The sequence below is a fragment of the Trematomus bernacchii genome, unplaced genomic scaffold, assembly GCF_902827165.1.
Source record: "Trematomus bernacchii unplaced genomic scaffold, fTreBer1.1, whole genome shotgun sequence".
In the NCBI taxonomy this organism is placed as follows: domain Eukaryota; kingdom Metazoa; phylum Chordata; class Actinopteri; order Perciformes; family Nototheniidae; genus Trematomus; species Trematomus bernacchii.
In genome coordinates, this window is record NW_022987899.1 from 1,974,562 (window position 1) to 1,998,252 (window position 23,691).

Genomic DNA, 23,691 nt, shown 5'->3' on the forward strand with positions numbered 1-23,691 from the left:
TTTTCTCGTACACTTTTATATTAGGGTGACCTTGAAGTAAATCATATTTTTTCAATAAATTGTAAGATAGCTATTCTTACTTTTAGGCGTTTTTTAGAGTATTCAACGACAGAAAAACACCACCTACAGGAGGATCATTCTTAGGGAAATTAGCATTCAAGCTATCAGGGTTAAATACTACGTCAGTCAAATTTGAGAGCAATATGGTCTATACTTACGTAACAGCAAAAGTGTGTGGAAAGATGTGTGTATATAACTTAATGCATCAATAATAATAATACAGGACAACATGTTATACGTATGGTTTTACTAAATTGTTTTACATTTCCCAGTTCAGGTCACATATTACTCTGTCCCCAACAAATATCCAACATGTTTACACCCCCACACTGAAGCGCTATTGTACATATTTTGGTAAACTATGCTTTACTCTATCTCTGAATGACTTATTTCTCTTGGTGACACGAATAAATATTTACAACAAGTCATGCTTTAGCGTTGAGCGAGAAGATTTGTAATAAAAACAAAACATAGGACAACATGGGACAGGATGACATAAGCGTAAAAAAATAAAACTGTACATGTATTAAATAAACCAAATCAAAAAAAAGAGTACGCCCTGTGTGGAGCAAGCCGTGAACATGTGGGATGTCCTCACACAGGGACTGAGTGCAGCGAGTATAGCTAATATTTGACACAGAGTAAGGGATGGTACGTTCTTCTGTCACGGTGACGGAGGAAACGCAGCTCTAACGTCTCAACCACACCCAGGTGTTGACCAGCCAGAAAGCCACGGTGACGGAGTACAGGATCATCTCTCGCTTCGCACGCTCCTTGTTCTCCTCCTCCAGATGCTGCAGTCTCCGGTTCAACTTGATGAGCTGTAGACAAATTATACATAAAACAATTCTCAGTCACAGTGGCTCAGGATTAGCTCTCGCACCAAACGTAGAAATACTATTTATTTTTATAGCGGTTAGCAGCTGTATTCAATAAATAGGCTCAACACTTTGTCAAATCAGACTATCAGAAGTAAGATCATAGTGAAAAATATTCCGTTACAAAACTTGCGATGATAGCAAGTAATCATTCAAATAATCGATGGCGAATAATTATTATGCCATACGTATACCGCGTTTGTTGGAGCTACACATTGTTTTTTTAATTTAAAGGTCCCCTATTATACAATTTTTCATTACTTTATTATAGGTCTCAGATATATACAAAACATGTTTCTGAAGTGTTTGGCCTCGAAATACTAAACAGATCATGCTTTGTAGTAGGGCTGCACGATATATCGTGTCGTGACGATAATCGCGATATTCACATCGCAGGACGTGCGATTCTTTAAAAAAAATGTTTTTTAATATATATATCTTTTTTAGGACGTGTGATATTAAGTAGGCAAATGAACTCAAACACGTCATGTTACAATTATTTTGCTGCTTGCTACAAAAGGAAAACTCGCGCGGCTCTCATGTCAGGGGTACTTGAGGGACAGCAAACCACCAATCACAATCAAATCTCCAAAGCAAACGGACCCGGTGATTAAAAGGTAAAAACACTGAATAAAGTAGTTTCATGTGTTTCTCCAGGGCAGTTCGGCGCTGCTAACCGAGCTAGCTCAGCTTGTTGCTCTGATAACTTAAGATCCAGACGTCCGTGACTAAAATCCTTCATCCGGTTAAATATAGTTAGAAAAATACCAATTGTATAGCATTCAAGTTCAAGAAAGGATGGTTTGCGGACAAAAAAAACTGTCTTTTCTTCAATTCCTGTATTTTTTCATATCGCAGGGGGAAAAAATATATCGCAATATCAGTTTTTTCCAATATTGTGCAGCCCTACTTTGTAGCATCCCATAATCCCCTCTGTTTCAGCCCTGTTTAAAAAATGCTCTAGGAGGAGATTCAGGTGATAAGGTGGGGGGGGGGTTACCTTGGTTGCTGATTGGCTAATGGTTACACAAGCCAAAAAATCGTTATGACATCATAAAGTGGCCAAAATCTTATCAGCTCATTTTCAGACAGGTTTTTATATAAATGGATCAGGACAAAAAGTGAGAGAATCTTTGTTCCTGAAACTTTCAGAGTCTCTTTACACAGAGGGGACACATGTTGATGTAGAAGAGACATGAAGAAGAGGGAACACATGTTGATGTAGAAAAGACATGAACAAGTGGATTTTGCATAATAGCTGACCTTTAATACTTGTTTATTGTAAAGGCAGTGTTGGGCACTGGGTGAAACGGGAGGCTAAACCCCAGTGGAGCATTCGTGCCGATACCGCTCTAGTCGTGGAAAAACAAACTGGTTCGTAGTTTGCTCAACATTGTGAACCAAATTGAAAACCAAACCAAAACACGGAACTAGGACGGAACTCATTTCAGGGGAAAACGACAAAAAATTTAAAAAAGACTTACCTGACGTCGCAGCGTTGTCGCATCGACCACAGTCATGTCATCAGGGCCCGCATCCATTGAAGAGTCAAGTGTTGATAGTGCAAGCCTGTAAAAAAAGACGTCAGTTTGAGAATGTAATTACTGATAACAACCACAACAGAGCGTACATGCAAAGTAGCACATTTCAGATCTACAGTGCAAATGAGCAATAGCGACTTCATTTCACTAGGTGATTATTATCATCTTATTTCTCGACAGGAAATGACGATGGAGGATAGGAAAAGGAAGAGGGGAAAGGGTTGAAGGTGAAGAGCCAGGTGGAGTTACCTGGAGTCCTGCAGGGGGTTGGAGCTCGAGGCCGCCCCCCCTCGCAGTGATGGCTTGCTACAGAGGTGGAAAAGACAGGGTGGGGGGAAGAGGAGAATAAGAGAGATCGGGCAACACACACATGTCAGTGTTGCATCCATGCACACACCTCGCATGTCCTTCCAGTTACTACGCTTTCTAGGCCTCTCGTTTAAAGTTAAAACAATTTAATTTGCTGTCAACCTTTTTCGAAAATGAAATATACATTTGTTGGCAAAGCTAATTAATCCCACCACCACTTTTACCTGAAGTCAGATCCAATTCAGTTTCAGATTGTGAAGGTATTTTATATTTTTGATTAATACATGCTGTTTTAATATTGTTACAGATTTGTCTCAGTTAGAAAATGATCATGTTATGCTCGAGTCTTCAAAGGGGCCAAACTGAATTAAAGAAAAAAACACTTCCTTGTCCTAAAAGCAGGCGAAATTAATCTAGATTTTAACAGGAATTTGAGGAACAACTGAAGCAGTCAGTGTTGTCCTCTCTGAGCAGAGTTTTTTTTTTAAAGCAGAAAATGTCCGGATGATGGAGAGGTCACCTGCTGGGGTTTTCGTCCAGGACCTCCAGGACCTGCTGGTAGGCCCGGCGTGTCGTGGACTGGAGGAAAGAGAGAACACCGCTAGCGCTGTACAGGTTGTGTTCCTCTTCGGCCGCGGTGAGAGGGGGCAAAGGGTGGGCGGTGGGAGGGGGGGAGGGGGTCGCACTGCTCAGTGACCACCGTTAAGAGCAGCCAATCAGAGGAGAGGGACAGACAACAGAGGAAGGAAAGGAAGGAGAGGGAAGGAAGGAGAGAAATAAGGAAAATAAACTGTCCTCAACTTCACTGATTTTGTGAAAACTGCAAGCCCTTTTAACATTTCATCAGCAGAGGTAACACATCAACAAGTGCTTTTTGACTAGTTAGAAGTACAAGACAAACTATCCATAATGTTATTTTGGCTTAAAGGAATTCCAACAAGAGATAGTCAAATTGTTACTTCTTAATATCAACATTTAATAGCTTACTTGTGGAAAAGCTCAAAGTAGATTTCTACAATTGTCCATACAGTTAGGATTCTAGATATCTTAAATTAAATTGTGACTTGTCAAGAATAAACTATTGAAATGACAGCTTTGATTTGTAACTAGTAAGAATGTAATTACAAGATATCTAAAATTACATTCAGATATTTCAAACGTAATTGTAACTACTGAACCCTACCTTATACGTACTAGTTACATTATATATTTGAGGTACCGAAAATGCCGTTAATAACTTTTTAGAGTTCAATTTTAGAAGACAGAAAATGAGTTTGTAGAACTTTGTAGGTATCTTCAACAACGGACGTACATATTCCAAAATAAATATGGTCCGATAAAATTGTGGAAATTGAATTAGAGATTTTTGTGTAATTGTTCATTTGACTAATGATATCTGTAAATCCTTAAGACTAGTCTAATATGTCAAATTGGTTTAGCAGATGTCTTCAATTCCATTGTCACAAGTGAAAACTAGGCAGCTTTTTATTAGGTAGCCCTACTGATTCAAAGTGAAATGGGCTTGCCATAAAACGAGTTAAAAGTGATGTTGTAATATAGCAAGAGATTTGACCTGCCAACCACTAACAGTCCTTTACTAACAAATAATATAATTAACAAAAATGGAGACGTGAACTCAAAGCACTGACAAGCAAATTATTCCAACTCTTTTTATGCTGACCTTATCAAAGACGTCACATGCAGATGTCATGAGGAAGGAGATGAAGGGACATGAAGTGGATTTTGCTGCATCAGCATACAATTGTTGATATATACAAATTCCAAATCCAATCTGCTATTCATCATGTGTTACCTTGAGAGCACTTTGTGAAGCTCTTTTGTGCCGAGTGATGTTGTAGTCTGTAAGTGGGTTTATACACACTTTTTCATCCTTTTCCAGTATTCTTGGAATCATTTTTAACATTTAAAAAATCTGGATGTTGTCCCTTCAAAACTGATTAGTTCATAAAATGTTTGAAATCAAGGTATTAATGGATTAGTTTCAGCAACTACAATAAAAACGTGCTGCTTCGACATTGACAGCAGCGTACAAAGGCAGTGACAAGGGGGAAAAGAAAGGGCCAAAAGAAAGATGCTTGTGCATGCATGTATATGAGATGAGATGGAGCTGGTAAGAAGCTTATGACGGCGTATTTAGACCCATACTCACGCAGAATCGGTGCGCATCATCTGAGTGTTGTGACGGGCCGAGGCGTTCTCGCTGGCTGATCGTTCCCGACGTACTCGAGCTTGTGGCCGCATCTGCACAGAAATAAGGATGTTATGGTTTTTATGTAAAGATGTTTGTGGAGCGTCATTTAAAGACCCATTTCTTGTCTTATTGCTTACCAGCTCCTCAGTGTCTGGAGCTGCTCTCTGCGGCGGCTGCTGCTCCTGCTGCTGCTGCTGCTGCTCCTCCTCTTCCTCCTCCTCCAGGAAGTCAAGAGGCCGATCACTGAGGGTCAGGACTCTGGGTGGGGTCTTCAGAGATAGGCTTTCTAGTGGTGTGGACTGGATCAGGTCCAGGTCTCTGGGTCTGGGGAACTGGGGGTCATTACTGTCTCCTGACAAAGGAAGGTGTGAATGAGAGATGTTAGCATCTTCACTACCTTTAAAGGGGAACTAGCATGCTCATTTCCAGGTTCATATTTCTATGTAGTGTCTCTACTGGGACATGTTTCCATGCTTTAATGTTCAAAAACGCTCTTTATTTTTCTCATACTGCCTGTGCTGCAGCACCTCTTTTCACCCTCTGTCTGAAACCAGAGCCCAGTCTGCTCTGATTGGTTAGCTGGCCGGCTCTGTTATGATCAACCGCTTAGAGATGTCAGGCCCCCCCCCCAGGATGCATTAGCCTCTCTCATCTCTTGCCAGTTTCTCTCACCCTGGAGCACCAGTATGCAAATGACTCTGTGGTCTAAAATACAGTAGGAGGTCATAATTATTTTACCGTGCAATATGTGAGGCTATTTTCTGATACACTTTGCTCCCGAGTAGACATGATCTGAAAATAGATGAACTTGGCAACAAGGTCTGAGCAGAGGTTCAATTCAATCGTTACAGACATTGTTGATTTGTACTTTTCAATCCAGGCTGAAAACTTTTCTTTTTGCCGCTGCTTTTAATTGAACTATTCGTATCTTTACACTGCGCTATAACTTTTATTCATGTATTTTTAAAGTGGACCTATTATGCTATATTTTAAGAATATATTGTAGGGCCATACCTATACAAAACATGTCTGTGAAGTTTTTTGCTTAAAATACCAAACAGATCACCCATTGTAGCCACGCCTCATACTGCTCATACCCCTCTTTTGCAGCCCTGTTGCAAACAGGCGGATTCTGCTGCTAGCCACGCCCCTTTGTAGCGTCACACAGCTTTCCCCTGCTACGGCTCAGCTAAACGCTGCGGTGATTAAATGCCATGTTATGCTCCTAACCACTTCAAGCTTTATTTCTGAAACAGTATGGAGCTCAAACCTTTCTCTCTCGCAGGGTTTACCACAAGGACATTACGTTACACATATTGTCTCCGGTAGCCTACAGCGTTAGCTCCATGGTTAGCTCTGAGTGTTAGCATGCTTGCTAATGTAAACACACAGCATACTCCCAAAACACGCCGCGCATTGTTTCTGATACAGCACATAGCTTGACATGTCCTTTCTTAAGTGTTTACCGCTAGAACAGTGCCATTATATGTATTATATATATAACAACTTTACTCTAAGCCTCCAGCAGACATCCTGAATACACAGACACACAGCTGCGACTGTATACGGAGACGATAGGTTGGGACGTGTCACGTGTGCCGGAGAAGACGATAGGTTGGGACGTGTCACGCCTATGACGTTATAGGAGCGAAAATTCTGGATCTGCTTGTTAGCACCCCCCTTTTTTTTTTTTTTTTTTTAGATGTGGGTACGGAGGAAAAGAGAGAGGGTTTTGTTCTCTGACACTTTGTGAGTTCCCTGAAACACCGGGGACATATATTTATGTATAAAAGACATCAAAAAGTGCATTTTGCATAATAGGTCCCCTTTAAATATCACGTACAATGTGTTTTGGAGCTCCAGTCAATAAAAGTGCAAGTTTTACATAGAGATGTTGCTATGTTCCAGAAGTAAACAAAGGATTACAATGGAGGCGTTTCAAGCAGGGGGGGGGGTAGTCTGTGGCAGCTAAACTCTTTTAGCCTTTGCAGACTATTTACATGCACAAAAAACTATATAACACCCAGAAAAGTCAAAATCCCCAGAAGCCTCTTTGATAATGTGACCTGAATGCTGAGGTTGAATAATGACTTCAATCTTCACATGTATAGTAGACGTACATGTCGGTGTGGGAAATGGCTTTCAGTTTCATTTTTTACAGTCCTAAATAATTGGCATTACACAGTCATGAGCCATGTCATAACAAACAAACACAATAGCAATATAACAGTCAGCTGACAAGAACTACTGGCGGAGTTTGTGTGTAATAAAAGTCTTTGAACAGCACAGACAACACAGCCTACATTGTCAGAAAGCTTACTAACCTGAAATCACAATTCTCTCTGGGACTTGCATTGTGACACTGTGTGGGACCTCCTGAGATCCAAAATTAGGATCCTCGTGGCCGTGGTGACCCATTTTGAGCATCTCAGGGATCCGCATCCTCTGGCTGATCCCTTCGGTGTACTCCATCTCATACTGGATACGGTTCATCTCCGCAATTTCTGCCGTGGGGGAAGGGAACGCTGCTCCGTTCATTTTGCTGTGAGGAATAGGTTGTTTAGGAACACGGTGCGTTTTGAGGTCACAGAGGGAAGATGCCAACATGAGAGATCTAAGTTCTTATGGTTTAATTTTCAGTCCTGTTTGACCTGTCATGCTGCATACCTGCTGGTACATTTGATTAAACAAAAGTGAATGCACACTGATGCCAAATCTCCTTAACCCACCGTGAATATACAAAGAATACTGAATATGGCAAATGAACATAGTTGTCGATTTGGTTGTGTACTATCTGATGGATTAACATAATCTACGGTCACCCATTCATTTCCTATTGGGGTCCTTTTTGGCTTGGAACACCATGGGGGTAACAAAGTTGACTAAAATGAAATGTAAGTGGTTATCAGCAATTGTATATGGTCAAATGCCTAGTGTGGAGGATATCATAAAGGCCTTGTAGCAATCAAATGTAAGACACATTATTTATGATTGATAAAAGTACAGGAGGGTTAAGGATCTACTCAGAAAACATTGGTGCAGCTGATGAGCTGTAGGCAGGAGTTAGGGCTGGAGCATTTCTCTTGACACTCATGATAATAACTTTGCATACAGGGAAAGATGGAAGCCACAATTTGGCAGTAACCTTGACTGTATGAGATAAGAGCTGCTACAGGTCCCTTTATAGAATATATCTATGAAATGCTAACACAATGCTAATATCAAAAGGAAGCTTATAATTGGCTAATACTAGTGAGGCTAACACCATAGTTATTTAATGACCTTTTCATGCTAACGTTACCACATTCGCATTATTTAGCAGACTACTTTGTCTACCTCTGATGTTTAGTTAACTGTTATGATATCTACGTTAACAACATCTCAAAGCTTACAATAGTTTTAGTTTGACAGCTAACACACAACACATTAGCGCCATTTCAAGCTAGCGCGGTAGTTTCAGTATCTTACCGTTTGGTTGGTTGCTATGGTTAGCTTGCTATCCAAATATATTTATCAGATCTTAGAGGAAATAAAAGAACTTAAAAGTAAACCCAGAGTGGTACAGTTGAGTGTATTAGAGATGGTGTAGCTGTCAGGCATCTCCCTTATGTTGACACGAGAGGAGCCTCCTCTCTTTTTCCGCCGTCCGTCCTTCAAACAGGAAGTACCAGGAGCTCAGGAAGAAGTGACGTCGCTAAACTGAAGTCAAAAATATTAAAGTAAATACAAAAAAAAAAATGTTACCTGGTCAAATTAGATTTATTTAACCCTCCTGTTGTCTTCGGGTCAAATCTGACCGATTTACTACTTTCATCAATCCTAACTTTTTTGTTTTACATTCGATTGCATTAAGGCTTTATGATATCCTTCACAGTAGACTTTTGAACATATACAATTGCTGATCACCACTTTCATTGAATTTTGGATGATTTAGTCAACTTTGTAACACCCATGGTGTTCCCCGCCATAAAGAAAAGGAATTAGTAACCATCCGGATCAGATAAAACACACACAAACACCCACACCCACACCCACACACACACACACACACACACACACACACACACACACACACACACACACACACACACACACACACACACACACACACACACACACACACACACACACACACACACACACACACACACACACATACTCTAGATGTGTGTCCCCCGTTATGTGCCCAATCTCCCCATGTGAATCACACCTGGCACACACAAACACACACAAACACACAAACACACACACACACAGAGAACAATTTGACACATTTCCCGCTCTTATGTGCCCATCCCCCCACATGGATCACACCTGGCACAGGCAATACATGTTCAGTGTCTATTCTTTGTATATTTACTGCAGTTTTTCATGTATACCAATAGTCTGATACAATATTTACAGTTTGAAAGGGTGTTAAATGAAATTTGGTGATGATTAATGGTTTTTGTGTTAATGTAATAGCAGTTAAAACAGGACCGGTCAAATTTGACCGCGAATACCAAAGTAAGGGGGGGGGAAACGAAGACAATAGGAGGGTTAAAAAACGTATTGATTATATATGGTAAATGTAACATATATAAATGTAACATAACAAAGGTTACCCCCAAATGTCCATTTTAACTCACTAACTTTAAAGCAGGGGTGTCAAACTCAATTTCATCGCGGGCCACATTCGCATAAAGGTTGCACTCAAAGGGCCGGTTGTAACTATATAAATATATAATATATATATAAAATAATGTATTATATTACATTATTGCCTTTGAATTGGATTATTATCGGATAGGATAATAACTTAGTAATTAACTATGTCTGAAAGCAGATGTCCAGGGCAAATAATTGCAAGTCTCTTCAGTGCGCATGTCACAAAACGAGATGCATTGTGGGACATGTAGTTTATGGGCAACCTGCTTCTGTAAAGTGGCATGTAACCGTATAATAAACGTATTATATTCTTTGCAAGCTCTTGCGGGGCCACATAAAATGAAGTCGCGGGCCGGATTTGGCCCCCGGGCCTTGAGTTTGAGACCCCTGCTTTAAAGTAAGACATAACTTTGGTGCTGTACAGGAAAACATGATTTAAAAAATACGTACATATTCTTTATTAGGCCTATTTAAATGTATGTTTAACTTTTTTTTTGATTAAAGTTAAGATATTTTCAAGTGTTTTTAATTTGTGTTTCAATGAGAAATGACATATTGCTTGATTCAGACCCAATAGAATTCATACATTTTACAGTACTTTTAATATATTGTGTGTGTTTTTTTAATGTCATCTCGTTTTGATGTTTTTCTTTTTCTTCTACGTTTGCTTTGAAGAGCATCTAGTAATACAATCTGGGAAACAAACAGTATACATAAAGTTTAGTTTATCCTTTCTATATTTGAATTTTTAATCATGCATCAGTTTTTGTATTATATATATTATTAATGTAATGCAGATATTATGAATTAAGTATTTGATGTAGAATGTTGCCTACATCATTCACAATGCATCATACATTATGCATGTTGAATATTCATTGATTTCCTACATATAACAAATTGAATATAATTACACTAAAATAATATCCTTCTCTGAACTAGGATTTGTTTATTTATCAGTTTAGTACATAGTATAGTGCCCATTAGACTGCATTGAAGTGAAAGGTTTTCATTGAATTTGATGCCCTTCTCACTGTCTTGAAGGCTGTTTTGGTCAATTATCTGACAACCATGCATTGTGGGTTCATCAGCTGATGGTCATCTCTTTATTTTGCACCTTTAAAAACTCAACAGCATCACATACTTCCCACATCCATGCACAGCCCTCAGTTCTGATATTACTGATCCACAAAATCAACTTGCTTGTAACTGTTATTTAAACCTTGGTTTATAACTTAGTTTGGTTTCAAGTAAACCCCTTGCAAGGACTCCTTTTTGATTTAATCCACTCCCACTTTCAGCCACAGTATTTCTGAATTACGATACATTTAGAACACTTCTTGCTAAAATGTCTTTAGTTACTGCCACATCGTGTGTTTATTAAACAGATAGTCTAATATAAAACCATGTGCCTTAACAATATTGAATTCCCAGGTCAATGTTGGTGGGGTTTTGGAGGTGGCCCCTCAGTGACTGTGGGTGGTGCGTTCACGGAGCCATTCAAAGACTGCGATTGACAGACCAGTCGACCCTCTGCTTAACCAGTGAACGGGAAATCACGTCTGGATCTCTGGGAAATATCGATATGACACAAACATCAACTTTTGAGTCATGACTTAATGCGGACTTCCGAAAATATCAGGATGCTCTACATTTGATGGACACAGAGGCTGCGTCAACTTCACTTCTTCTCTCCGTGTCTGTAACCGGCTGACATTATGTTCTCAGATATTTTGAGTGTGATATTATTTTGCACTTTGCACTTCATTGCATCATCTTCGGAGCTGCAGCCTGGCATGTAAGTGACGCTTTTTAATATAGATAACGTTTTAATTTGCACTTGGTCTAATTTAATAATCAGATGACTAAACATTTGTTTACGTTCCATGATTTAGAGTAAGACAGATGCAAACGTTATATCCTATTTTTACACGCACAATTTGTATTTGTACGTGTTTTATTAGCTCAAAGACGGCTACAAATGTAAGTCTAGTCAGTAATTATTTTACCTTATAGTGTACTCTCTTTATTTCCCACTAGGCGTCGCTCTTTCAGGTCCCATAAGGATGCATGTGTGTTTTAGCAATGCAGTAACGTGCTTCTGCATAATAGCTTCCAATGGAATGTGATTTTTTTTTGTTGCAAAGTCCTCTACCATTTAAATGGGCTGTGCAGGACATGATGATTGGAGGAATCGTTTTCATTACAGGAGAAGCGGAATACTTCCTCTAATTAACTGCAGGCTGCTCTGTATTGAAGCCAGATGTGTTGTGCAGGAGGACACCTCTGGATAGTTTACCTGCAGACATGACAACACACACAGGCTGCTGTACACACAAGTGTTGTACATTACATTACCCCTGTGCTGTCTAACTTTATATAACCGAGTCATTCATGCAAACAATTTTGTAGAAAAATGTTTTCATTTCCTCTGGAGGTTAATTGGATGTTTGTGAGTTTAATCAAGCCCATTGCACCAAACAGGAAATGGTATAATTGCTTTACAAACAATGTGTCTGTCATAGTATGATGTGCATGCACCTAAACATGTGTAAAACATGTGCTACTTCATGTATGTTGGAATACATAATCAGCAGGCTGAGACCACCATCGGAAGGGATATAGCCCACCTCAACATACAAGTACCTCAAGTACAACAATGAAAAACAGACAGGACAGCAGAAAGTCTACATATCTTCCGTTGCAAACTGAACAAACACACCTGTTTCCCTTGTACCTTAAAAAATAAAAAGCGTCAGCAAAATGAAATGTAATTACATGCTTGCTCTTAAAAGTCATAACACTATATGATATTTGTCTTCAATTGCAAGTCTTAAAACAGTTTTAACTGCAGCTGTCCATGTTTCTCTCTCATGTTTTTGTGTGTGTTCTTCCATGCTCAGGCCGAATGTGTGTGCTGACCAGGAGATGTCTATGTTGGGGGCCCGTCAGCCTTGTGTCCAGGCTTTTACCCGCATGGTGAAAGTGTGGAAGCAGGGCTGCAACAGCCACAGATGGTGCATGGGCTATGAGAGAAGGTAAGAGCAGAAATAGTTTCCCAATTTTGTACCAGTTGAATTCCATAGAAAAGACATCTCATTCATAAGCACAGCTGCAGAAACTGCCAAGTGGTGAAGGACTGTTTAACACATTAACCGGCTGCATATAACCTGGAGTTTCTCTGGTCATCTCAGCTGGAATGAAGGGCTGGAAAAGAGAGCTTTTTGTGCCCGGTGGGAATGAAGATACTTATTTTAAAGCTTTTTCTGAATAAGAAACATTGCAGATTGAAATAAGCCTAACCGGTGTCATTATAAAAAGGCTGATAATCGTCCTATACGACGGAAAATGTATTTACATTACTACTTATTGAGATAATTTTGAGCGTTGTGAAACAGGTACCGTGTTAAACTTGAGATGTAATTATTACGTTTTTTACAGGCCACATATATATATATGGACCTATAATGTAATATTGTGACTTTAACATACATTTCTCCTCCTCAGGACAGCATACTACACAGTGTACAGGCAGGTGTACAACATGAACACGCACACAGTCTATAAGTGCTGCCCTGGCTGGAGACAGGAGGGTGAAGAGATGGGCTGTCTGCATAGTGAGTAATATCATTATACACATGCTATATTTATCACATAAGGTGCCAACACACCTTTATATAGTATATATGTATATGTGTATGTGTGTATAGAGTATGTATATTTCATATTTAGTACAACAATTCACCTGGAACAATTAAGCAGGAATGTGGCCATCCTGACTAGATCTTCAACATTTAAAAAAGTACACCCAAACAAGGTTACATTTCAAAGATTCAAAGGTTTTACTGTTATATGCACAATACAACAACACACAATTTACAACAACACATACTACACTTAGGACATAAACAAAAAAAGGTTAAAATGCAACATCTGAGAGGAGCTCAAGACACTGCAGCCAGATGCCATCTTGATGTCGCATCATGTATACACCAGCAGCCCTGTAACATGTGATTTGTGGTTTCTGCAGGGGTGTGTAGTGCAAATACATGTTTCAATGGAGGCCAGTGCGCAAAGACTGGAGACAAGATCTGTCAGTGTTCCCTGGGCTTCAAAGGGACGCGATGCCAGTATGGTGAGTTCATTCATGTTTTTAAACCGGCATACTCCACTTGCAGGTATTCATACTCACGTTTTGTGAACTGACTTAGTCCCTCATAGGACAACATGTTGTTAAAACTTTAATAGGCCACGTTCAGACCTTATGCTTTCAGTTTGAAGAGGCAGAATGAGCCTGTAGTGTAGCTGTGATTGGACAAGTCTGCTCTATGGGGGGTCTCTGGGTAGTTAAAGGTAGAAGAAGTGCTCTCTGGGTAAGGGGAATGTTTTCCTTTGAAGGCGGCTGGAGTCTGGAGTGCTGTGGCTATCCCAGCTGAGCCTCCACTCTATAAAACGCTATGCTAATGAGGGGATGCAGTTCTGGCTTCATATGGTTAGAAATAAGACAAATCCCACACATTTAAATGCAAAAAACATATTCAGAATAGGGAAGTAAGATGAGTATCGATACCATTCTCATGTTTGTAAATATGAATCCACAGCAAGCAGCAGGTTAGCTTATCTTAGCATAAAGACTGGGGGAAACAGCCAGCCAACAGTAGCAAAACCCACTTAGCAGCACCTCTAAAGCTAACCAATTAACACAGCTCGATGACAATTTGCTGTTTTACGAGGAGCTAGACTGTTTCTTGCCTGGGAGCAAGAAGTAACTTCCTGGAGTCTCCACTGGTTAACTGTTCAAGGACATAAACAAATGAGATATAACGCATTAATCAGTATGTTTAAAAGGTGGATTTTATTGCTTTTGGATAATTTCCAGTCTCTGTGCTATGCTCATTGGCTTCTAGCTTTGCTGTATAGATATCAAATGTGTATCAATGCTTTGAGCAAAGAGGGCAAATAAGCATATATTGCAAAATGTTATAGGCCGCTCATCTTTAAATATGTATAATCAGAGATTATAACCAACATAATTGTATTAAAATACCTGAAAGCTAACTTGAGAACAAAAACGACCGAATATTTCTGTGTTAAAGAATTTAAAACATGTGTTACGATACAATAAACTTCATGTGCCCGAAAGGACATTTGTTCTGGTCTCCGTACTGCAGTCCAACAGAAGATAACAATTACAAATCATATACATAGTACATGATAAAAGACATCAACATATTAACACATGATGACATACAGTATGTTCATATACACAGTTTGACCCTTTTGCACAACCCTTATGGCCAACACAATATACATATACATTACATTTGAGTGTTGAGAAGCTTTAATAGAGGTCAATAAAACAGGATGTGCTTTAATACCGCAATAAATTCAGGCTTAGGGCACAGTCAAACCACAGACTGAATAGGGTCAAACATATACGAAATCCCGTTAGGGACATCCGCCTGCCGAGGTGAACTTTTGCCTTGAAAGTCTAAAAAAAGTTGAGCATTAATCGCAAGGATGCTGCAAATTGCAAAAAAATGTTGGCCCTTCTTTCACATAGAAAGGAAGTTGAACTAAGGCACATATTGACCAGTGAGCTTGTACAAAAGCTGTTGGTCCCTCTTGTCTAGTTAGCGTCTGTCCAATCCCCTGCAGCCTGCGTCAACATGCAAACAGGAGGACGGTTGTTTGTGTTTTGGAAGAGTCCCGCTGAGACAAAATGGTGACCAGAGCATATTTGTTTCCTACCCCCCACATGCACACACACACACACATACACACACACACACACACACACACACACACACACACACACACACACACACACACACACACACACACACACACACACTCACACACACACACACACACACACACACACACACACACACACACACACACACACACACACACACACACACACACTTTCTCCTGAGAAAGGACCTGCCTGCTGGAGGTTTTCAACAGCTCTTCCTCTTGCTAAGACATTTCACAGGAATGTGTCGTTGTTTGTTGGAGGCAGTTCTCCCGTGCGTTTGTTTTGACATGGCCTCTTTGGTTTTCACACATCGGAGTGACAGATAGACAACAGATAGACATTTGATCCAATCAGAATTCCTCTAGGTTTCTTGTACATCCTGTGCTTCCAACTCATCTCACTCTTCTCCTTCTGTAAAACGGTTTTCCTTCTGTCATCCCGCACGGCTGATTTATCGTCACTCTTCTGCCAAAATCATTATACAAGGAGACAGTCAGCCAAGCTCCTGTGTTCAGCAAAGTTTACTCACTGAACCTCTGTTCAGTGCAGGGACATGAACTAATAATCCTGTGTTGTAGGTTACATTTTTTCTAATCCGGGTTTCAAGGTATTTTAGAGAGAAAATAATCGCAATGAAATTCTTATTAGTGTAGTTCAGATTAAAAAAATGACAGTGACTACAGTTATATAAACTATTGTCTAAGTTTCAGTGTTATACTGTATAAAGATATGCTTTTACTATATGCTGAGTGGCATAACGATACCTCAGTTATACAATATTGTGTAAGATTGACTCATTAACTGCTAAAACAATTACAGCAATACACAGAGAGATTTTGGCTTAGCTTTTCACCCTCTGTCTAGAACCAGAGCCCAATCTGCTCTGATTGGTTAGCCGGCCGGCTCTGCGATGTCCCGGCGATGAGCATATCACATACAATGTGTTGGAGTGCTAGCCACTAGATAGCATGGGTTTTACGTAGTGATGTCACTATGTTATGGAAATAAATAAAAGGAGTCCAATGGAGGCGTTTCAGGCAGGGTGGGAGAGGAACTACCTCTGGAGGGACATTTCAGATTTTAGCCTTTGCAGACCATTTACATGCACAAAACCCATATAACACACTACAGGAAAGCAGAAGAATGTGTCTTAGGACTCATAATAATATGTTATTTTTAAAAGGTTTAAAGGGTTTATTACTTTGGATAATGCTAAGCTATACTTAAAGTGGAAGGAACATTTACTGTATCGCATCACTGAAACAGTAAATCTAAAAATGGGCCATTCCCAAAAAGTTGATGGACAGAGCTAGCAGCAGAATCATGAAACCTGTGTGTGTGTGTGTGTGTGTGTGTGTGTGTGTGTGTGTGTGTGTGTGTGTGTGTGTGTGTGTGTGTGTGTGTGTGTGTGTGTGTGTGTGTGTGTGTGTGGATATTAGCCATGCATTGTACATTCCAGTATAACATAATTACCAACAGAGACTGCAACCGTAGCTCAACCTGGAAATATGTGTGTGCACAGTGAACCACCACCAATCCACCAGGGAGTCCTCTGTATTATTAGATTTGCATTGTGAGCGTTAACATTCCTCAGTGACAGACTTATTACAGTCCTGTATGTGAATCATGTACGATGGAGAACACGCAGATTCAGTAGAGAGGCAGGAATTCTGACCTCTGTGGATTTATGGTGGAGTAATAATTTATAGGCAACTGGATTGGAAGTTTGCTCATGAAGATCTATCAAGATGTATTCAAGATTGATTATGTTTCCTGCTATGCTTTACCATGTGTTCTTATCATAAGCGCACAGCATGTAATGCCTGTTGTTGCATTTAAGTATTTTGCATTACGGTCTGTCTTTCTGTCTGTTTTTCCTGGCAAGCCTGGGTGATAGTCTCTCTGCCAATCAACCTGTCTTTCGGTTTGTTTATTAGATGCATTTTACTGAAGCCTGAGATACTGCATGTGCATGTTTATTTATTCAAAATAATGATTTTATTGGACTGCATTCAATGATTTTGTTTAAACATTTAAGGGGGTTTTATGTAGCTAATAGTTCGGTAAAATGTGTGCTTGTGCATTTATGTGTGTGAAGTACAGTGGTGCAGAAATGAGTCCTAAAACCTTGAAATGACTTAGCATTTGCCACTTATGGTTCCTTCTTCTCGAAGTGAAGGTTTTTTTGAACGCGTTTGTGGTGTTTGAAGCATGAAATAAAGTCTGTGGTTAACACAAGCTCAAGAGATTTTGACGTTTTCTTCTATGACATAACATTTTGTCGAGGGATAAAGTGCTATGTTATACAGTCAATTTTCCATTTACCATTTAATCTAATTTCTTTCCTCTGTAGGCAGCTGTTTTCAATGAAAAAAACAAAAACTCTAAAAACCTGCTTTGGACTCAAAGAAGAAAAATAGCTAGCAAACAGCTGCTAATGCAACCCAGTCTCACAGCATTTCGTGTTATAGTCACGAAATTAATTTAATCTGATGATTCGTGTTCACCAACACGATTTTTGCATTTTTTTCGTGTCACACAGAACGATTTTAAAAGCAATGTATTTCTATTGGTAGTATATTTCGTGCCTGCACCACGTCTTTTTGTCCGGTCGGGTCTTGGAAGACCAGAAGCTGTGTTCATAAAAACATTTTCTTACTCAAAATCTTACCCCAAGCCTAACCCTAACCCTTTTATTTTAAATGGTATAATGTCTGAGTTTTGTTGCCGTCTGCGAGGAAAAGAAATGGCTCAGAGCCTCAGAATACTGACATCTGTATTTGTTTTCTCTTTTTTTTCCTTCTAATTTGTTATTATTTGGTGCAGGCACGAAACATACTACCAATAGAAATACATTGCTTCTAAAATCGTTCTGTGTCAGAATACTGAAATCTGTATTTTTTTTATCTCTTTTTCCTTCAAATGTGTTATTATTTACACGGCTTTTAAAATCGTTATGTGTGACACGAAGAAAATCGTGTTGGTGAAAACGAATCAATAGATTAATTTTGTGACTATAACACGAAATGCCGTGAGACTGTGTTGGCTAATGAGACAGTTAATGGAGACTAGAGCCAAACATAAGAGTGAATAATGGTATAACATTTGCCGGGTGGACGGAAACAAGAATCCAAATGAATATTAAAATTGCTTTGTAACTGCTGGAAGTGTAAATAAGCAATGGTTTGCTAACTAGTTTGCTAATTCAAGTAAAAGTGTATAACTTCATTGTTTTGTTTATAATTTTGTTTCGGATGCCCCCTAGTGGCCAAAAACTCAGTTACGTGAAAGAATGTATTTCTTTTTTAAACAAATATGAATGCTTGGCCTTAACAGCAACAGTTATAAGTAGAACAATCAGTGTGAGGTAAATCACTCACTATAACGCCTTACCTTTTCAACACAACTCACTCCATGACTTCAGTAGAGGGAGATTTTACCCTGAGAGCTGATGTTAAAGAGCAGTCTGGCTCTGGTAATAGTTGAAGCCAGAATCCGTGCTTTGTTCCCTTCTTTTCAACACCCATCGTGGATCGGCCTCTTGAACGCATGCTCTCTTTGGTATCGCTGCCAAGTTGTGGTGGTGGAGCCCACTGTGTGTTGTGGGGGCCGCCGGCCACCTGCTTCCAATCTCTGATACGAGACAGAAGGCACCGTCTTTAGAAATGTGTGTCACTGTGAGGTAATAAACAGCCTCGACACAGCCCAAGCATGTGCTGAGACACTGGAGTCTGCTCTGTAATCGTTGCATTTACTCCTGCTTGTGAATGCCACTCTGTCTCACTCTATTAAGCCTTGGACTCGGCATTGCTTTGGTTAAATTGGTGCATGGGTCTGCATGAAGTTAAGAAAGCACGTTACAGTGTGAGGACAGAAACCATCTGGTCCTCACTAAAGAAGCCTGGCTGTTTTCAGAGCACTTTAGAGTAGAGTGATTATTCCTGAGGCTGGATCCTGTTGTTCTGTAAGGTTTTAGCTTTGCATTGAGACGGCTCACTACGTCAGCAGAAATGATGGGGGGGGGGGGGGGGGGGGGGGGAAATGGGGTGCTTCATGTTGTGATCACAAAGTATAAGACACTAGAAGTTACTTCATAATCCTAACAATCTTTTGACTTTGGCCGAAATATGCAGAAACACAAAAGCAGCATTATATGTACAATATTTAAGGGATAATATGCAGCGAGCCGGTCATAATGAGGGATCTTGATCACTATGGTGGTTTATTATACGGTTAATTATCCACTTCTACCAACAATAAATAAACAACTTCATTCACAATATTGATTTCAATTGATATTGATTGTATTTTATTGATTTAAAAATGATCGTTCCACTGCGTACCAACAGCTTGAACTGCGGCGACAGCAACGTAACTTAAAATGAAGGCAGCACTGATTGTGGTTTTCTGTAACTGTCCAAGTCTGTTCACATTTTATTCTCCAGTCTTTAAACACTGCCAGAGCCCATACTGTGTTCCCATTAGTGTTTACCCATGAACAAAATCAATCAGTCAACATCCCCACCACAAAATGTATTGGTAAAGTAATTATATTTACAGATAAAAGTGCTGTGGACAGTGTTATTACCAAGTATTCACCCTAGGGAACTCTGCAGAAAGCTTTACAGTTGCGATGTAAATCACAATTCCCCACATGGGAATCGTCTTTCTTCATATGAACTTGAGTGTTTAATCCTCATGACCTTGGGCTGTCTCCCATACAGACTTGGCTTACTTTGCGATTCAATTAAACACAACTGTCTTTGTCCTTAAAGTGACATATGGTTGTGTCTGTGTGTGTGTGGCAATGTGATAAAGTTGTAGTAGCATTCATTGTTAGCTCGTAGCATTTGGGCAGATTTGTTGTGGCTTTATTCATCTCACAGTATGAGAAAAATAAAGACCTTTTTGAACATTAAAGCATGTAAACATTACATTACATTACATTACATTTAGCTGATGCTTTTATCCAAAGCGACTTACAATAAGTGCATTCGACCAAGAAGATACAAACTTGAAGGAAACAGAATCATATAAGTACATCAGGTTTCAGAGAGCCAAAACATTTCAAGTGCTACTCAACTAGCGTTAGATAAGCCAGTCCTTTATTAGTATATAAGTGCTTTGTTAGCAATTTTATTGCTCGAAGTGGAGTCGAAAGAGATGAGTTTTCAGTCTGCGCCGGAAGATGTGTAAGCTTTCTGCTGTCCTGATGTCAATGGGGAGCTCATTCCACCATTTTGGAGCCAGGATAGCAAACCCACGTCACAGTAGTGGCACTAAATACAAATACAAATACGAATAAAGTCAGACTGAAGCATCCTTTGTGCATCAGTCAATCCTCACAGTACATACAGAGCTGAATCCCAGATCAAATGCACGCTGAAGGCTCTTTGAGCATGTTTTCTCTCACTGATTGTGCTGTTATGTTAAATGTTTGTTTTTCATGTATTGTGTCCTGATATTTGTCTATGTTGATGTTACACATGGAGCTGCTGTGATGCAAGTCAAATTTCAGCCTTGATCTGACCATTAAAGTATTATCGTATCGTACATTTGAACCTGAAAATGAGCATAATATGTGCTCTTTAATTCAGCCACAGTCATCAGTGACTGTATCTCAGTTTATAGTAGACTGTGGTGAGGACTCAGGGTGGCCTTGTGTCTCCTTGTACAGGCTGTAAGTGAAGTTAGGGAGCAGGAGGAAATTGAGGGAAAACATGCTGACTCAGAGCTGTAGACTTTAAAACCTCGGGGCATTCCTCCTCATGTTCCCTTGTGTTATGTCTGCGTTCCTATTCCTCTGAGAAAGAAAAACATGCTATTAACATTGAGTACAGCTCTGGAATGTCAAAACCAGAACCCCCCTCTGGATCTTTAAAAAAATCTTGAAAGGCATTTAGTACATTCATCTGAAAATATGGCCTTATTATCAAAACAAGGGAAATTAGGGTTTTCAGGATTTTTTTCCCACAGATGTTGCATTGTATAATCCACAACAATTAAAAAAACATCATTTAACAAATGCCTTTTGCAGATCTAGGTAATCAAAAAATAGCGAATTAAAATAGTTGGACTTTTCTCGACAAGTGGCTTTAAAAGAGTTTTAAGAAGTCTTACTCCTGCTGAAACTGTTCAGACGTGATGAATAGCATTTGCCATTTCAAGGCTATTGTGTCCAGCAAATGTTGGTTTCCTTGATTATCTTTTGCTCCATTCTTTGGATCATTTAAGACTTTTGAATGTGGTTTAAATATATTTGCATCTTGGGAAAACTCTGGATAAATTATCTGGAGACATCTTCTTTTTTTTTTTATCCTCTCTCCTCCACGGCTTTCACATGTCTTCAGTAACATCATACATCCCTGCATGTGTCTCTATTGGACCGAGGAACAGATCTGCCTTGTATTCATTTGACTGGTATGGCCCCTAGTGCACTGAACCTTAGAGAGCCTGTAGAAGAACTCAAAATGGGAAGAAACCATATTTTCTTTCTGATTCCTTGAAGTAATCAAGCTCAAAGATGCCGTCAAGTCAAATTCTGAGATGTGGTTATAACCTCTTTATATATATACAGTCTATGAGTCTATGGTTATAACACACATAATAAATACATTTAGACATAGATCCATGTTGGGGATAATCATGCTGTTAAACCTGATTTATGATCTGAAAAACAGGATGATGTCTTAGTTACTTCTGCGGTTGTTCTCACAACTTCAGGGAACAGTGATGTCTTTCACAGATCTGGAATGATAACTAACATACCATGCGTAGAGTTTGTCCTCTCTGACTTTTTCCATGCAGCTCGTTTCACTGTAGAGCTTCTGTAACACAAAAGGGTACATTTATAGGACTCTTACAGTAAAATGCTAAATCTTTGTCAGCAAATGAGGTGAGGACATATTCTCAGTTGAAATAACATTTATGAACCCCGCTTTATTGTATGTTCAATTCAGAATACTGGGTTCTTGTGATTTAACAGATTAAAGGTCTCAGATGGTGTCAAAAGCGTGCAGCAAACTGTGTTTTGAATATGATAGGAACCATCTGGCTGTAATGATCGATGGTGGTGTTTTTGTTAGTTTTGGTCTCGTTTCAAATGATTCTTTAACCAAAATGATTATAAGAGGACATATGATGCCAATTTCCAGGTTAAAATTTGTATTTAGTACCTCTACTGTGACATGGTTCCATGCTTTAACACTACACGAAAGGGGAAACCCCCCAAAAAGCACAATAGGGCCTCTTTTAGTATGGCTGCTGCTGTGGTGCTGAATTTGTTGAGGTGAGGATGTCTTGATGGTCTTAATTGTCGTGAAGAACTGCAGTCTAGACCTCATGATTACCTCTGACAGGTTGGTCTTTGCTTTGGCTAGCAGCTCTCTGTACAGTTTATTAGAAGTTACTGAAAAGCGTCAGTGCAAACTATATTAACAATGTAACCCTTTAGAGATGAACACATCTCTTTACAGTTGGCTGGACTGGTGTAATGTGAACTCAGTCATTGAATCATCAGTACTTTTCTCCTTAAACATTTTCTTTGGACACCTACAACTGAACATGAGCAGAAACATTGTGAATCTATTACTTAAGTCAATTAATGATGGTAATGATCAGCTGTTGAAAGTGAAATGCTGGTATTCCAGTAATAGAAACAAGCCCTTACTACAGCCCACATTTCAATGTTTAGTTAATAATGCACACCTGAGAATTTAAAAGCCACTAAAGTACCTAAAAAGTCCTACATTTTTTTGTCTGAAGATAAATTGCCATACTGAATAGGTAGACAGATTTTTCAAAACAAACTTTTTTTCTAAAAAGATGTAAAAGCCAGGTGGCTCAGTGTTACGACTGAAGCTGCAGGGAGAAACATAATCACACAGGCCTTTCCTTTTTTTCCACATGCAATGTCATCTACAGCTGTTCCACTTTTAGTGTTTTTTTCTATTCTTTTTTTACAGGATGCGAAACTTCGAAGTGTGGTGAATGAAGGTACATCCATCACATGGTCAGCTATAGGATGTCCAGAGGATTTATTATAGTTCTGCAGATAACAAAGCATTTGAACAGTAGACATTTTGTGTGACTCAAGCTGCCTGTCGCAAAAATCTTGAATTTGTTGCCGAGCGCTGTGCTCAAAGTTCAAATTATTTCAACTTTGACCTTGTTTACCACTGAGCCTTTTAACGTGCAACCAACACTGGTATGTAATGTTATTCTAATATTGTGTATCTCACCTTCCTGTTCTCATTCATCAAGTCTGCTGTTAAGTGTGTTGAA

The 23,691-nt window shown here is 39.4% G+C and overlaps 2 protein-coding genes across 4 annotated transcripts in view; one reads left to right on the forward strand and one right to left on the reverse strand.

The window, feature by feature from the left end:
* Positions 1-292: 292 nt before the first annotated feature.
* Positions 293-8,654, reverse strand: mffa (mitochondrial fission factor a). Of its 3 annotated transcripts, XM_034114595.1 has the most exons (8): positions 8,469-8,654; positions 7,325-7,542; positions 5,138-5,352; positions 4,959-5,050; positions 3,309-3,473; positions 2,729-2,785; positions 2,423-2,507; positions 293-881 (listed from the first exon to the last, which is right to left on the reverse strand). In XM_034114595.1, the coding sequence occupies exons 2-8, from the start codon at positions 7,536-7,538 to the stop codon at positions 750-752; spliced, it is 960 nt and encodes a 319-aa protein (XP_033970486.1). In that variant the 5' UTR covers positions 7,539-7,542; positions 8,469-8,654; the 3' UTR covers positions 293-749. The 3 variants fall into 3 exon arrangements, with proteins under 3 accessions (XP_033970486.1, XP_033970484.1, XP_033970485.1); XM_034114593.1 differs by lacking the exon at positions 3,309-3,473; XM_034114594.1 differs by lacking the exons at positions 2,729-2,785; positions 3,309-3,473.
* Positions 8,655-11,365: 2,711 nt separating this feature from the next.
* Positions 11,366-23,691, forward strand: part of zgc:158328 (uncharacterized protein LOC567225 homolog) — an 80,793-nt gene continuing 68,467 nt past the window's right edge. Inside the window, exons 1-4 of the mRNA XM_034114548.1 lie at positions 11,366-11,445; positions 12,551-12,685; positions 13,155-13,264; positions 13,678-13,782. Coding sequence (XP_033970439.1) covers positions 11,366-11,445; positions 12,551-12,685; positions 13,155-13,264; positions 13,678-13,782 — 430 coding nt within the window. The remainder of the gene's footprint in view (positions 11,446-12,550; positions 12,686-13,154; positions 13,265-13,677; positions 13,783-23,691) is intronic.